We start from the raw sequence: 17382 nt of genomic DNA, 5'->3' as shown, positions 1-17382 counted from the left end.
AAAACCACTTATACACAACTAAAGTTAAACAGGCCTCAAGATTTTCAAACCCACTTGTTCACCTGAAACAGAGTATTCGAACGCTTTCACCTGTGAAAAAATCACGGAAGTGTAGAATGAAAATAAAACGGAGAGGAGTACAAGCGGAAGATCAAAGAAGGGGTAGACACATGTCTCTAAAGAGGATGGATATTGGTATGGCCAACGATAGAAACTTGTGTAATTAATGAATCCAACCCCGTATAGGGATAAACACAAAGAGAATCATGACATATGTTTATTCTGATAAATCAGATTTTAGGTTCACTGTAAAGTCGTAAACCTCAAAATTGTTGCACCTGCGCCACATTCCGTTCTTCTGTATGTCTTTGAATATGTCCTTATACATTATTCGTTTAAAGTAATCTAGGGAAGTAACCAGGTATTTCTTTTTGGGGAAATATAATATCATTCTCTTGAACTAGGTATCTTAGTATATGAAGGTAGATAATATCTTTTATGCGGTGCGACAGATTGACTATGCTTAATAGTAATAGAAAAATTAATATCAAACTTTGCGGGTTTGAAGGTATCAGGATATGCTACGCAGAACTTTCGACTCTCTCTCTCTCTCTCTCTCTCTCTCTCTCTCTCTCTCTCTCTCTCTGTGTGTGTGTAGTCTTTATGCATTCCATGCATTCCAAGTGTTTGTAATCACCAGATTATTTCATTGGTATTCTGAACAATGAAGAATGTACAAATATAACGTTCTTCGTAATCATTAAATTCCCAATTCAGTCTTAAGGCATTGCGAATAGTATCTTCAATTAGTCTAGTTTATTTTTTATATTAGGTATATTGTGATTTTAAAGAATATAATAAAGTTAAGTTAATATTCGAATAGTACCAAAATTCGATAGATGAATAAACAAAAATAAATAAAATGAAAAAGACAGCAAAGATGTCTGTCAAAGATGATTGTGTTTCGAAACTATTTTACGGATTTAAAAATAAATAAATTGGTGTGTGTTTAACGTGTTATCAGAAAGAAAACTTTGATTTTGCGAAAAATTCTGAGATTAAAATTGTAAAATCGTCTTTATTGTAGACGACGCTTGTTTTTCACTATTCTATAATTACATTATCTACATAATACTGGGCAGAGAACGGACTCAACTAAAGAGAGAGTCATACGAGAAGATGCTTTGAATGCACATTTTTTTAACACCTGTACGGTGTTTGTATACTGCTATCTGGTCATAAATGACCAATTACCAGTTAGTTTCTGACCCAACTTAATAAACAGCAAATACTTAAATCTAAGGGCTGACCCTATGGTTTACTCTTATTTTATCTATTAACTAATGCACTACAACTAATATGCAATAACATCACAGCACTATACTTTGCTTTTTATAGTAAACTGTTACACATTTACACACTCAAATGGTTTTGTTCTTATGAGTCTTCTCTTTAGTTCAGTTTTTTCAAGAAGCATGACTATGCAGCCTTTGCTCGTAACTTGCTGCTGTTCTCTTGATTACTTTTGTCACAGTTTTCATACCCAGGTCCTGCTGGAGGTTGCTGTTATGGATATACCAAGGAGCATCAACAATGTTCCTCAATACTTTATTTTGAAATCTCTGGATCATATGTAGTTTACTAACTTTGGTACAGCCCCAGACTTGGCACACATGTACTCATACTGGCCTCAGTAATTGCTTGTAAATGGGATGATGATAAATTTTTTCCAACCAGCCAATACAATTTCTTATATCTAATATTAAGCTTTTTAACATGGACTTTACAGCGCAGCCTCGCGTCTAGGGCGATGCCCAAGTATTTTGCTGATGTTGCATAAGGAACTTAGGTATTATTTTAATGCACATGTGGGTTAATCGAAAATATGTTATGACGCGATATATAGAGACAGGTTTTTCTAACTATAAATCATGCTGAAGAAGGTATGTGAACATTTGCAGAAGCAGTAGATATGGCGACTGCAAACATATTCTTTATGAAATGGGCAGAAACGTAAACAAATATATACTGTCAATATGATACCAGTCTGAACAGGATTAGAGACAGAAACAGGTTTGTCTAATACAATGCCACACGAATTGAGAAGCAGTATATTGAGTGGATTGAATAACATGGAAGAATGAGTAGTGTGTTATATGACAAAACAACGATTCTAATATAACTCAAAAAGAAATTCTATAAAATTTCTAATATATTCATGAAGGAAGTTGAAAAGGAAAAATAAAGAAGACCTAGTGGAAGACGCTTAAATAAGATATGTAATAGAGATTGTTGTGACCCAAGACAGAAACTTATAGAGAAATGTAATCTTTTTAGAAACTTATGGAGAAAATTTACGATCCCAAAGATTAAAGAATGAATGCAAATGTCTCCTGCTGAAAATATGTAAATAATTTCAGAATTTCAGTTCAAAGGTACCACAACTGTTCTTGATGAAAGCTGAATAGTTCAAAACACGCATAGAACAGTGATGGAGCTCGAACTGAAAAGAAGTGCAATCAACTTTCATTTTAACTTCTTCTCTGTACGTAAATAAATCAAAATGTAGTGTATTTTCAAGGGTGAGCTGTAGATGTCTTGTCTGAATAAAAGGTTAGTCCTAACATCGTTCCAATAGCTTCCAGTAAGCTTGGATTTGCATTTCATCTAATTCGCTGTCGAAAAGTACTCTCCTGACTTCTTGTTGCTTCGTATGGAGCTACTAGCGTACTAGCTTCTTCAGGCATGTATATTACTATAACGTTCAAATTGTGAGATCATTTTCATTCAGTTCGAAGCTACCACATGTGTCAAAGAACCGTATCCCTCTTAAGAATGGCTCCAAAGAGTGCCGAAACGTTAAGTTTCAAATTCTCAACGCAGTTCTTCCCGAGAACTTATATATTATATATATATATATATATATATATATATATATATATATATATATATATATATATATATATATATATATATATATATATATATATATATAATGCTGTAAATATGCATGTACAATCCTGTAAAAAAGTAATCCCACTGAGACAGGTATTAAATTAAAGTTAAAACTTTGTGTACCTAGTAAACTCCCTATTGGATTATTTTCATAGTATTTTTCGTTCAGTTTAACTGTTTTATATTATTAAATATTTATACCGTGAATAATGAGAACAATTTTGTGCAAAATATAGAAATTCCGTAATAAAATTATTATGAATTCATTATTGGTATAAAAAATTAATAACTTTTAACAGCCGTTAGGTATATAGCTAAAAACAGAATCAACGAAATGCAATTAAGGCAATGATAAATATTTATTTATATAGAATACATGGAACTTTTCGCATAATTTCGTAAAAAAATATATATAAAAACTGGTGAAGATAGGGCCAGAATAATTATTTAAATGAAAATAGGTCCTTTAATTAAGCCCTTGTTATCTCCAAATTTAAATAAAATATAACCAACATATTAAATTTAAATAAATTTAAATAAACCAAAATATCAAATATAATAATCCAATTTTGCTTAATTCTGGTGCATAAATCCATCTAAATTTGACCCAAGGGCATGGGCTAGGTTTTCTTTGACGGCCGCTGTGGTGTTTAAGATCTACGTGAATATTTCATCTTAAGATAAGGTGACCATATCCTCAAATCGCTCATACAAAATGCTGAACTTTGTATGACCTGTGTATCACGTAGTGCAGTTCTGTTAAAACCACATGCCTTTGGTGTCCATATCATCCAATTAAGACCTAAAGAAGTTGGTAATCATCGACGTATAACACTCGCTCTGCATATCAATGACGCCGTCAGCCCAAAATCCACAATAAACACTGGCTTGTTCAGAATTCATTGGACGCTTTTAATCTTATCTGGACTTGTACCGTCCCAAATTCGGCAATCTGTTTGTTATCATTTCCATTCATCCAAAAATGGACCTCATCGTTGAAGACGACTTTTCAATGAAAATTAGGATATTTCCAACTGTTCCACATCCCAGTCAGCGAACACATCTCATTGTATATGGTCGTTTATCGTCAGTTATTGGGTTATTTGAATTTTTGTATGGTGTAAGCTAAAGTCACGACGCAAAATTCGCCAAGTTGTATCTGTGAAAGACCGACTTATTGTGAACGACGTGAAATTGGATTCTCCTGCATACTCTCACCAACAGCGGTAATGTTTTAGGCAACTGTTGCGTTTCGTCGATGTACGTCGATGTTTGGTCGATGTATTTCATCGAGGTGTTGGTTGATTCCTTACTGAACCTTTTTCAAGTTCCATCTTCTATCGAAGGTTGTAAATTATCATGGCTACACGGACCCTGTTTACTGCCGCTCGAAATAGTTCTGCACTACTGCATTTAAATCATTCCCTCAAGTTCTTAAGCCACGATATTCTTCGTCTTCCCACGTTTTGTTTTCCTCGAATTTTGCCTTGCATAATACGCTGCAATAATGAGTATCTTTGCCCTCTCATAACTTGGCCTAAGTACTTAAGTTTTTTTCTTTCGATAGTCAATATTATTTCAGCTTCATTTCCTATTCTTCTAATAACTTCTCAGTTTGACATTCTTTGAGTCCATAATATTCATAGGATATAGTTAGGCATAGTCCCAACCTTATATTTCGACAACAAAGAGAATGATATTTCAATACGTTTCTTAATTTCTTTGGTTTGGTCTAGATTTGATGTTCTCCAAGTTCCTAAGTATTTGTAGGTATCCACACTCTCAATTTCAGTATCCTTAACAATAAATTGGTTGTTTGAATCTGCTGGTTTAGTCATGATCATGTATTTAATTCATCCATTTTTAAAATTCATCCTTACAATTCTTTATTCTCGGGATATAAGGTTAGAACTACGCCTGAGAATGCTTCGATGTTACGTGTTCTTCACTCTTCTTTATGTCTTGGAAGCGTGGACACTAAAACAAGTCCATCTGAATAAGTCCGCTTTTGCCGCCTTTGAATTTTGGTGTTACAGAAGAATCATACGAATATCATGGATTCAAAGAATGTCAAACGTGGAAGTAACTAGAAGGATAGGAAATGAGGCGGAAATAATATTAACTATCAAAAGACGAAAACTTGAGTACTTAGGACATGTGATGGGAGGGCAAAAATACGCATTATTACAACTTATTATGCAAGGCAAAATCTGAGGAAAGCGAAATGTGGGAAGACTAAGAATATCCTGGCTTAAGAACTTAAGGGAATGATTTGAATGCAGTAGTGCAGAACTTTTTAGAGCGGCAGTCAACAGAGTCCGCATAGCCATGATGATTTCCAATCTTCGATAGAAGATGGAACTTAAAGAAGAAGAAAATTCTTCCTTAATCCGTATTTATAACAGCATTCATTAAGTCGTTGCATTACGTTCTGTAAATCATTGTTGTTATCTGTCATTAATACTGTATCGTCTGCAAAACGCAAGTTATTCAAAACTTCTCCATTAACAGATATACCTTCTATTGAATCTCAGAGCGCTTCTTTAAATACCGCTTTACCGTAGACATTAAAGAGTAATGATGACAGCACGCAACCCTGGCTGACTCCTCTCTGTATTTTGATATCTCGGGTGTTCTGGTTGTCAACTCTTACCTTGGCAGTTTGATTCCAATATAGATTAGATATAATTTTCATATCACGACTGTCAATATTTTTGCTTTTTAATATTTCTACAAGCTTTTTATGTTTAACTTTATCAAATGCCTTTTCAAAATCTACAATATATAAGTACATGTTCTGATTCATATCCACGCACCTCTGGGCCATCACATTTAAGCTGAACAAAGCTTTTCTTGTGGCCATACCATTGCTAAAGCCAAATTGTGTGTCACTAATTTCATATTCAGGAGTTTTAACAATTCTGCTGTGTATTGTTTTCAAAAATGTTTTAAGTGTGTGACTCATTAAAGCTATTATTCTATGATCTGAGCAGGATATTGCACTTGACTTTTTGGTTATTGCCATATAGGTCGATTGCAGTAATTGTCTGGGGATTATGGAAGTCTGATATATTAGATTAAAGAATTCAACCATTACATCAATAACATCTTCATCAATGAGTTTGAATTATTCAATGGGCACATCATCTAGTCCGGTAGCTTTGCCCTCTTTTGTGTTTGTGATGGCATAGATGATTTCTTCCCGTAGTATTGGTAGTCCGTTATCCTTTGTGGTTTCTAATGATAGTTCTTCTCTTTCATCATTAAATAGCTTTTGGATGTAATTGGTCCAGTGACATAATATTTCTTTCATATCAATAATAATATTTCCTTTATTATTTTTAAGTACATTTGTTCTTGTGCTTTTTCTAGAACCTGTCATTTCTTTGTGAAAATTAAAGAGATCATACTTTACTGAACCAATAGTCCCAAATTTATCCACCACACTACGAATACTCCTCTAGGTAGGACGATTATGGCGACCCTAAAATGGACGAAGCGCTCAGAAAGTTGCCCAAACACAACACTCATTTTGCTAAAAACATATATCATTTGAACGTATTTTTGCACGCTATATCCATCCACGATGATTTGGCAAAACAGACTGAATCATTTGCAGCCAATTTGACAGATATAGAAACAACAACAATATGACCGCTACCAACTGTCAAAGTTTGGACCTTCCTATTAGAAGATCCTAAGAATATAAAAACAAATACATGGTGTTCCACAACGAGCTTACACTATTTATATATCGTAAACTACTTACACGATATTTATGAAAATTAACTTGTGAGGATTACAAGTTATGACGAACTTAAAGAAAATATTTCGATAGACATGCCACTTCCCGTTAAACCAGATATGAACAACAAGATTCTTATTTTAAAAAAAATGTTGTTTTGGCACTGCCTATCCACCATTTTACTTCTTTATCACAAGAATATGTATCATTTAATGTATAGAGTAGACTTCGTGAAGCATTCAATCATATTCCCATTGACTCTGGGGAGCGTATTTTGCTGTTTTCAAATAATCATCAATAATTTTGTCTTAGCAATATTAATTCGAAGTCCGAATTGTTCACCGGAGTCGTTAATGTTGTTCAAAATTGCTTGAACGTCTTCTATGCAATTTTAATTTTAATACAATTTTAATACAATTTTAATACAATTTTAATTTTTATTGTGTATCTTCTGCGTACCGAATATTATTTATTGAAACGCCATTGATCTTCATACCTCGTGTTTTTGATATTGATACCCATATTATGGATTAGTGAAAATAATTTATTTTATTTTATAATATTAATTCTATTTTATATTTTCGGTTTTTTTTTCCAGGAACCATGAGTACCATGAAAGTAGATGCCGAAATCCTGGGTGAAGATTTAGCGGAGATAGATGAAAAATATTTACCCCCTACTTATTTGGTTATACAACTCTCCGCCGATATACCTGTAAATACATTGACATGGTTGATAGAAAAGTTACGTGGTAAAAAGAGAGACGGCGGAGGAGAACTGATTGTGATAAAACAGCCTGTGAATCCAGAAGGTGTAAGTATTGACTAATATACAGGATATCTCAAAATGAACACCCATACATATGCATTCGTTTTTTTAGATATTGCAGTCAATATTGATATTTGCCAATCATCGGGGAATATGCCTCTTTGGTAAATCTGATTGAAGAAGACTGTTAGAGCAAACAATTTCGTTATCGAGAAGCTTTACAAATTTATCAGGAATTTCGTCTGATCCTGGGGATTTTCTTACTTTTGATTCTTGAATTATTTCAACTTCAGATTTGACTCTTCTTACAACATTTTCTGCATTATTAGTTATAAACCACGCTGGATATAAGCGACATTCATCGTTTTATAAGTGCTGAATGTACTGTTGTCATTCGCTACCACAGTCTTCATTTGTTAAATATGCTTTTTTGTCAAACAGTTTCTCTCTCTTAGAGCTACTTTCTTAACACCAGAAGAACAATCATATATTGGCTCTCCATCTCCTTCTGTCTCTAGCTTCTTTCCTCCAATTTTCTATCTTCTTTTCTTGTAAATATTCCGCAACTGCTTCCCTGCATCTTCTCCTCGGTCTGCATCTTTTCCTATTATCTTCAGGTGTTCTTCATGCTATGTTCTTTGCCTCTCCTGTCCTCCATTCTAACAAGATTACCTAGCCACTGCAGTCTTCTAGCTTTGACAAATTCGCTTATTCTCCCTTCGCTGAATATTTCATAAATTTCAGCATTTGTTCTTGGCTGCCATCCTATTTCTTTCAACTTTCCTCCAAAAATTCTTAATATTTTTCGTTCCCATATTTTAATTTTCTTTTGTAGTTTCTTTGGTAACACCCATGTCTCGCACTCATACGTTAGAGTAAGTCGCAGGATGGTTTTATACAGCCTTGTTTTTGTATTTCTCGATACCTATAACGTTACATCTTTGGATTTTATTATTCTTTGTAAACTGTCTGCACACCTGTTTTCTTTTGCTATTCGTAGATATATTTCCTTTTCTTCTTCTCATTTATTTGTCACAAGAACTTCCAGATACATGTAATCCTCCACCTATTCAATTTCCAGAATTTCTCTTCCTAATGCAATTTGCATATTTAGTTTGCTGCTTTTCTTGCTTATTCTTCAGCTCCATGTATTTTGTTTTATTTATATTTATCTTTAATCTCATATTTCCTGCGACCTTTAGAAGATTTTTAGCGATTTTTAAATTAAATAGCGTGGTGGATAGAGGATCACCTTGTCTTACACTTTTCTGCACTCTAAAGTATTGACTCTTCTTTCCATTAATCTTAACTGCGCTTGTTCTGAAGCATCATATCTACCAGTTTGATTATCTTAGATGGGATTTTGAACTCCTGTAGTGCCTTCATCAGTTTTAATCTACTTAAATTGTCATAAGCACCCTCAAAATCCACAAAGAGAAGGTGGGTCGATATATCGTATTCATATGCACCAGAGAGAATTTGTTTCAGCATAAATACATGGTCACTAGTTGATCGATTTTTTCTAAAACCAGCTTGATAGTCGCCCTATATATTTTCTGTGTACACTTCTATTTTTCTTTTTAGTGTGTTTGCCAGTACTTGCGATTTGTGACTATGTGACGTCCAGGAAGGAGTGCTATTCCTTTCTAGTTATCACAACTTGACAGGTCTCCCTTCTTATGTATTGGGTATATTTCTCTCATAGTATCCCCCATATTTTAAGTTTTCTGCTACTATTCCGTTTTCTACAGGGCTTTTATTGTTTTTCATTGCGGTTAAAACTTCCTCAACCTCATCCTTGGTTGGTCTTGCAATATTTATTCCGTCCATTGGTATTGATACTCGTTATTTCAACGTTGAGGTGTTCTCCGAAATATTGTTTCCATCTCTACAATTGTTATTGTTCATTTCCTATTAGATTTCCTTCTTTGTCTTTAATGTATGTCGTTTTTGAATTGTTACCTCGGCTTATTTCTTTAACATCTTTCTAAAAATATTTTATATTCTTCCTTTGGTATTTTTCTTCCATATTTTGAAGTTGACTTTCTAAAACCATTCTTACCGTTCATATCATTGTGCAATCGTAGCAATTTTTAGTTCTGAAGTTTTTTATTTCATCGTTGACTTCTTGTTCGTTTAACATAAATACCATTGCCAAGTTGAAAAGTTAATTTTAGTACATTGATAATATGAACTGTGTAATTTATTTTCCAGTTATTAATTCTTCATATATCAGCAACTAAACTTAAATTGTTAGAAGCAGCAGAAGAAATGGAGTTCATGAAGGAGGACAAAACAGGCAAAGTAAGAGAATTTAGTGTTCAATTTTTAGAGGATTTTTTACCTGGAAGTATGCAAGTTGATAACCTGTTTTCCTTGACAGAACGACAAACAATAACGCGACATGAGGTTAGTGATGACAATACAAAGTCTTCCAATAGAGACTTCCGAACTTTGATAGGAAAGTCTCTATATTTTGAAATTATAAAATAGTAAAAATACGACAGGTCTTTCATACAACCTAATCCATTGTGCGTATATATTATATCTATCCCGTCAATTTGCTTAGGTAATATCAATTATCATATTTGGTAATACATACATAAACAACTTCCACAGAACATATTTGATGTATGAAAGGCAGTTGATTTAGTTAATTACAAAATGTTTCATGCTCTAAAAAAGCAAAAATAAGGTTGGGAAAGTTAAACATTTTAAAAATCCTGACGAGAAGATTTACTGTTGTCTTTTATAGAAATACGATTTCAGTAAATAAATGTAAGAAAACGAATGCGGCACTTTTGGTTTTATATTTGTAGTAATTGCGAAAAGCAATATACTAAATAGAACTTACGAGATTAAATGTTGGTTTAAGCGAGGAAACAATTTATTCATATGCCTTTATTTTGTGAATTATGTGAGAACGAAATAAACGATTATTAAATTTATTCGGAATTATTACTTATTTAATGTCGTTCATAGTTATGTACTACTAGTTTTAAAATTTTTGCATTCTTATATTAACAAATAGACTTGAATACATTTCTTTCCCAGAAAAAAAAACAATTCCAGCGGGCCTCATCTTTCATGTCAGATTGCCTCATCTTTCATATCTTGGACTCTGATGAAAGGAATCTTTAAGTCGTAGTGAAGTGTTTGATTACTTACGTACCATGGTGCATTTACTATCGATCTTAGACTGGAATCTTTGGATGATATTCAGCGACGTTGACTTTGCACAGCCCCATAGGTGTAGTCCGTAGAACAAGATAGGTTTGAGTATGGCTTTATATAGAAAAATTTTGTTTTGGATGTTAAGGTTTGATTTACGTCCAAGGATCCAATAAATTTGCCGGAATTTTAAGTCAAGCTGTTTTCTTTTCGTCTGAATATGTTTCTTCCAACTGAGACGTTGGTCAAGGTATCTAGCGTCTCTTACTGTTGGCATTATTACATTTTCAATTCTTACATGTGGGCATATGTTCTGGCGGTTGTTAAATCTTATTTGAGTTAATTTTATTTTGCTCAGTTTTTTCTCCATTTTGTATACCAATCACTGAGTATGTTCAGATGCTGTTTCAGGTTTTGTGAGGCTTGTATGGGATCTTCATTTACAGCTAGTATTGCAACGTCGTCAGCAAAGAAAGCAATTCTAGTATTATTAGTCTTTGGCATATTGGCTGTGTAGAGTGAGAAAAGCAGCGGAACTAGAACATTACCCTGCGGGACTCCGGATTTGATAGGACAGAGATTGGACTGTTGGTCTTTAGATTTTACAGAGAAATATCTATTAGATATGTAGGATTTGTGTAGGAGGAAGTAGTTACTGGATATTGCTATTTTTACTTTGTAAAGAAGACCTCTATGGCAGACCTTGCCAAACGCTTGTGGGATGTCTATAAATATAGTCTTGCGGTATTTCTTTTCTTCGAGACTTTTTGATATTTCATTTATCATTCGATGGACTTGTTGGGTAGTAGAGTGATTTTCCCGAAAACCAAACTGATGTTTTACCAGTTTTGCTAGTAATGTAAGGAATTCATGATTTGTATATATCCTTTGTAGCAGCAATCTTTCAAAAGCTTTGCTTACGGTTTGGAGTAGGCTGATGGGTCGGTAAAATGTTATTTCATTGGGCTCTTTTAATGGCTTGAGAACCATAATAATTTCCATATTTTTGGAAAGTATGATAAGTTATGTAATAAGAAACTTAATATGTTACTTTTATTTATTAAAAAGAGGATTTTACAGTATTATCAAAAGTGTTGTGAGGAAGTTTGAGTTTTCTTGTTCTTTCGGTTTTATGCGTTCGTTTTGTTAATATTTAATTTTACCTCTTTATTCTATCCTGGGACGGACCCCAGTATTAGTATAACATATATAAACATTATCCAATCCTAAATCTACAAATTTATAAAATCTATTTTAGGTGGAGAATATAAGAGCTCTATCGGAAGATAAACATATACCAGGCTATCCCGAAAATCATCTTTATACCGGTCAGTCAATCGTAGGAGTCTGTCAAAAATATGAGATAATAAAGGGTATGTATGCGCTGCATGATCGAGAAGTTCTTAAAAAACTTGGAAGGAGCTGGTACATGAGTATATTTGGGAAACAGCCTTATGGTAAGTACAACTTTCTTTACTATTTGTTTTACTACTTTATTGAATATTTATAATTCGCGTTCTAGATAGCGGCGAATTAGGCATCTAAAGGGCATGAATGTCGTGTCGTATCTTTCTAAAAGTGCTCCGATCACAGTATGACCTATTTCAACCTCTTAGTGATCATCAGACCACAATCCAGTCATTATCAATCTCAGACAAAAACTAAAAACAATACGCCGAGATAAACCAAAGAAATACAACATTGAAATACTTCGAAACGAAGCTAATAAAGAAAAACGGATAACCAAATTTACTGAAGACCCGAAAAAAACAATCATAACAGAAAAGGAAGAAATGGAGAATATATGGCAAACCATAAAAATACCATGGTTAGAGTAAAAAGAGAAAAACTTAAGTATACGAAAAATAAGGAACGGAAAAATGGATGACGGAAGATATTTTGGAACTCATGGAAAAGAGAAGAAAACACAAAAACAATTCACACGTCAACCTCTACAAAAAATTAAAAGAAATCTTCCAATAATAACAAGAAACGTAATATACTCACTCGAGCTGACAACAAAGGAAGAATAATTATAGTAATAATCAAACAAATTCAAATATGGGAGCAATTTATCGAAAAACCCTCGGCGGATGAAAGACCTCCATTGCAACAGACGTCAACGTGGGAGACTGAAGGACCTCTAATCCTAGATCTAGAGGTAAAATATGCGATACAATGTGCAAAGCTTATTTCATCGATTCTTTACTTACTCGGTAAGGCGAAACGCGTACGTCGTTCGCTCACAAGGCGGCGACTGTCACTATATTCTTGAGCCAAGGGTATGGAGTGCAGTTTCGTTGCGTTGTGCCGTTCGTCGGTTTCGTGGTTCCGATAAGCCTTGCCTTTTGGATACCCGGCTAGCGTTCGTGTGCTTCGTTTTGAGCGTCAACTTACCTCCAGCCTGATACGATCTGGGAAGACTGCCAGGCGGGGAGTTTGACTGGGACGGTACATCTGTCAAAGAATAACGCAGGTGTCCTAAGGCTAGCTCAGCGAGGACCAGGCAAAAGGGCAAAAGCTGGCTTGATCCTGATGTTAAGTATGCATAGGGACTGCGAAAGCATTTCCTATCGATTCTTTTGGTTTAAAGAGTTTTCAGCAAGAGGTGTCAGAAAAGTTACCACATAGATAACTAGGATAACAAGCTTTTATAGCAACGTCACTTTTTGATCCTTCGATGTCGGCTCTTCCTATCATTGCAAAGCAAATTTGTCAAGCGTCGCCATAGGTAGGGAACGTGAGCTGGGTTTACACCGTCGTGAGACAGGTTAGTTTTACTCTACTGATGACTCGTCGTTGCAATAGTAATCCTGCTCAGTACGAGAGGAACCGCAGGTTAGGACATTTGATTGACGCACGAGCAGGTAATGGTGCGAAGCTACTATCCGTGGGATTATACCTGAACGCCTCTTAGGCCGTATCCTTTCTAGTCAAAGTTGGAAACGATATCCCTTGGAGTTCCTTGTCAGTGGACCAGATCTTTAGACGGACGAACATGGGAATTATAATATTTTCGATGTTGGAACTCGGAATTGTCTGTAGACGACTTACGTATCTGGCAGGTTGTTGTACCCGGTAGAGCAGCCTGACATTAAAAAATAAAGCCGTAGACTAAAGGAATAAAATAAATGCAATAAAACTAATAGATGATAACAACATGAAACTACTAATACATTTTTTAAACAATATATATGAAAGTGGCGTAATACCAAAGGAATAGCTTAACCCAGAATTCATAGCTGTGCCAAAGAAATCTAGTTTCTGCAAATGCGACGAATTTAGACTGATTAGATTATTGAGTCACTTACTAAAAATATTCATAAAGATCATTCAGAATCGAATTTTTAAAAAAATGTGAAATAGGCATAAGTGACTCTCAGTTCGGATTTAGAAAGGCCTTGGGAATAAGAGAAGCGCTGTTTGCAGTCATTCAAAAATGCCTCTATCACCAGAATAAAGTATATCTCTGTATATCGACTATCAGGCTTTTGATAGAATCCATCATGAAAAATTGTTTATGAACTACAGAAAATAAAGTTAGGCGGAAAAATTAATCATCATTGTGGCGTTACAACCCTAGCCTCCTAGCCTCATTAAGAATTTCTGTCCAGTCGTCCCTATCCATCGCCTTCTTCCGCCAAGCACGTATTCCCACATCGATGATATCAAGGAACCTTGTTCTGGGTCTTTCTCTTCTTCTCTGACCAATGGGTCTATCAAGGAGCATTTTTCTAGCTGGGTCATTTTGTTCCATCCGCATTACATGCCCTATCCACCTCAGACGTCTTATCTTAATATGTTTTATGATATTTTATTCCTGATATATTCTATAGTTCGAAGTTGTATCGTCTTCTCCACACATTGTCATTCACTGCTTCATAGATTTGCCTTAGTACTTTTCTTTCGAAACATCCTAACGTGTTTTTATTACTGTTTGTTAGAGTCCAGGTCTCTGAACCATATGTTAGGACTGGGCGTATTATTGTTTTACAGAGTTTTATTTTTGTGTTTCTCGATAAAATTGAGGATTAACGGAGGAGATTAAGCCCAAAATAGCATCTGTTGGTTGTGCAAATTCTGCGGTTTATCTCTGCGGTAGTATTATTTTCAGTATTAAGGAGCACTCCCAGGTATACAAATTCGTTCACTGCTTCGACGACGTCGTTTTCTATAACAAGTGGTCTTGGTTTCATTTCATTTTGTTGCTATTTATTATTAAACCCATTTTTGTAGCTGATTCTAGTCACGATACCATAATACTATTATGGTATCGTGACCTTCTTCTTTATATAGTTCAGCTGGGAGATTATCTATTCCGGGTGATTTGTTTCTGGTTAGTTTTTAACTGCATCTTTAACTTCAACGGAAATCTCGGTATAATTCAAAAGCTTAATTGGAACCAAGAAGGAACCTTAAAATATTCCAACTACACTACTAAAAGCGTATAGATGCATTCTTACCTTGTAACGCGTTATGTAGTGTTTCGATTAAAAATATTAGTAGTGTCTTTCTTCCTAAAATAAAATTTTCTTTATAGAGGACAGCGGATTTCACATTAAACGGCTCTATATGAATTGATGAATTGTTGTATCAATGGTAGTTTTGACTATTTTATAATCCCTTTATTAGGATTCAGTGTTTTGACGAATATTGTTCTCATAAGATACTTAAAACTACTTTCGAATAGTCAGTTCTGTAAATTACACTGGAAACGCTACGCTTATCTCAATATTTTTGTACCTTGCTTCCCGATTCGGTTCTGTCTGTTGGTCCGGATGAACGGAACGTAAGCGTTCTTAATTGCCACAATAATGAAGGTCGCGCGAAACGCAAATGGGCACTGGTGCATGTTAACAAGTCATTATGTCGCCCTTTGACGATAATTAAATAAATTGTCGCTTGTTAACGCCCAAGGAGCGAAAACTGAACTGCACTATAAAAGATAATGAAAAGGGTGAATACATGCGGTTTTTTAAGAAAATTACTTTAGCCGCAGGGTTTTTGTTCCTTTTATGCGCTTTACCATAAATTTTAACGACTCTTTAATAACAACGCTGTTGTTTTGTGTCAAGATTAAACAAAAATGTGAATAATATATTCAAATAAACGTTAAAAATAAATAGAAAATGGCTTCTGTAGGTTCTAGATAAAAAAGTTTGCTACACAATGTATATTCTCGCTAAGCTATGTAATATAGAACACAATGTTTGTAGCAATACAAAGAATAATATAAAGAAACGTGGTTTTCACCTGATAGAATCAATGAGATTGTGTTAAAAAAAAACAGAGTTAAAAGTAAAACTCATTTTTCGGTCCTACAATAAGAACAATTAAACATTTTTTATTTAATAAAACTATCAGCATACATCGTAACGCCCCATAATAGATGTGAATAGAATATTCAAATAGTGTTTCCTGTTACCAATATTTTAATATTGCAACTTATCAATAGTAGGCCAATTAAGTTAGATTTTTATTCGTCACAACTGTATAGATGGGTTTGACAGTTGAACTGTGTAGTATGAGATGTTACAAAAAGACTCTCATTTAGGAATTCATCAATTTTTTAGCAGAACTACTTTTAAATAAACCAGTGTTTCCCAAAGTGGGGGTCGAGACCCCCTGGGGGTCGCCATGAGGTACTAGGGGGGTCGCCATGAGGTACTAGGGGGGTCGCCGAACATTTCCAAAATAAGACAAAAGCGCCGCTTTGTTAGATCATGTATTTTTATTTTAACAATGCCGTAAATAGAAATTAACAATTAATTATCAGACGAAATATAAAACTAAATAATAAAGTCCGTAAAAATAAAAGAGTAAAACAAAGTCAAATATCATAATCTTAATGAGGGCTATGCGCCTGTTTCTGTGAAACTAATCTTTCAAATCTAGGCTGTGTATTTAAGACATACACAATTATATCATTTTCAAGTACGAGACGATTTCTAACTCTGATTTTAATGGCAGTCATAGACGAGAAACTTAACTCACACAAATATGATGTTACAAATGGAACCAAACATTTTACAGCTTCACTCGCCAACTGGGGGTATTCCTGCATCTTTTCGGTCCAAAATTGGTCCGAGTTCTGGGAAAAAAATTGGAGCTTCAACATTCCATCACTTGATATTTCAATAAGTTTTTCTTTTATGTTTATTGGTATTTCAACATGCTGAAAGGAATCGGCTAAAAACGGATTTAGTATCCATCTGCAACTGTCGTAACTGTTTTGAATTTCTTCGGGGAAATAATCACAGAGCTGTTGTTTTAAATTGAGCAAAGTAACATGCATGTCAGCAAAAACTTGTTCAAAATTTGTAGCACTGTAATTGGATCCATTTTCCATAATTTCCTGAAGGCACTGGAATGAATCGAGTTGTTTTTTGCCAAGTGAGGTCGACCATAAATCGATTTTTCTTAGAAACGCCTTTTTTTATCTGTGGCTGTAATTATATTAATGTCGCGACCTTGTAAATTACTGTTCAAAATATTTAATTGCTCGAAAATATCAGCAAGGAAACCTAGTTTCAGAAACCAAATAGGATCGGAAAATTGATTTTCATATGGGGACTTCTCATCTTTCAAATACATTAAAAGCTCTGCTCTTAAGTGAAATACTCTTTTTAAGACGTTGCCCCTTGAAAGCCACCTTACTTCGGTGTGATAGAGAAGATTTTCAAATAAAGCACTCATGTCTTCGCAAATTTTTCTAAAAATACGGGTCTGCAAAGCTTTTCCTT

The 17382-nt window shown here is 34.4% G+C and overlaps 1 protein-coding gene across 3 annotated transcripts in view; it reads left to right on the top strand.

Annotated features, from left to right (window-relative positions):
- The window catches only part of Axs (Abnormal X segregation), a 120357-nt gene that overhangs the window by 24102 nt on the left and 78873 nt on the right, over nucleotides 1-17382 (top strand). For all 3 annotated transcript variants that reach the window (XM_072521002.1, XM_072521003.1, XM_072521004.1), the window contains 3 exons: nucleotides 7299-7513; nucleotides 9683-9877; nucleotides 11898-12096. In XM_072521002.1, the coding sequence (XP_072377103.1) occupies nucleotides 7299-7513; nucleotides 9683-9877; nucleotides 11898-12096 (609 nt within the window). The remainder of the gene's footprint in view (nucleotides 1-7298; nucleotides 7514-9682; nucleotides 9878-11897; nucleotides 12097-17382) is intronic.

Source organism: Diabrotica undecimpunctata, chromosome 1, assembly GCF_040954645.1.
Source record: "Diabrotica undecimpunctata isolate CICGRU chromosome 1, icDiaUnde3, whole genome shotgun sequence".
In the NCBI taxonomy this organism is placed as follows: domain Eukaryota; kingdom Metazoa; phylum Arthropoda; class Insecta; order Coleoptera; family Chrysomelidae; genus Diabrotica; species Diabrotica undecimpunctata.
Note: the sequence above shows the minus strand (reverse complement) of the source record. Positions and strands in the feature narration are given on the sequence as shown.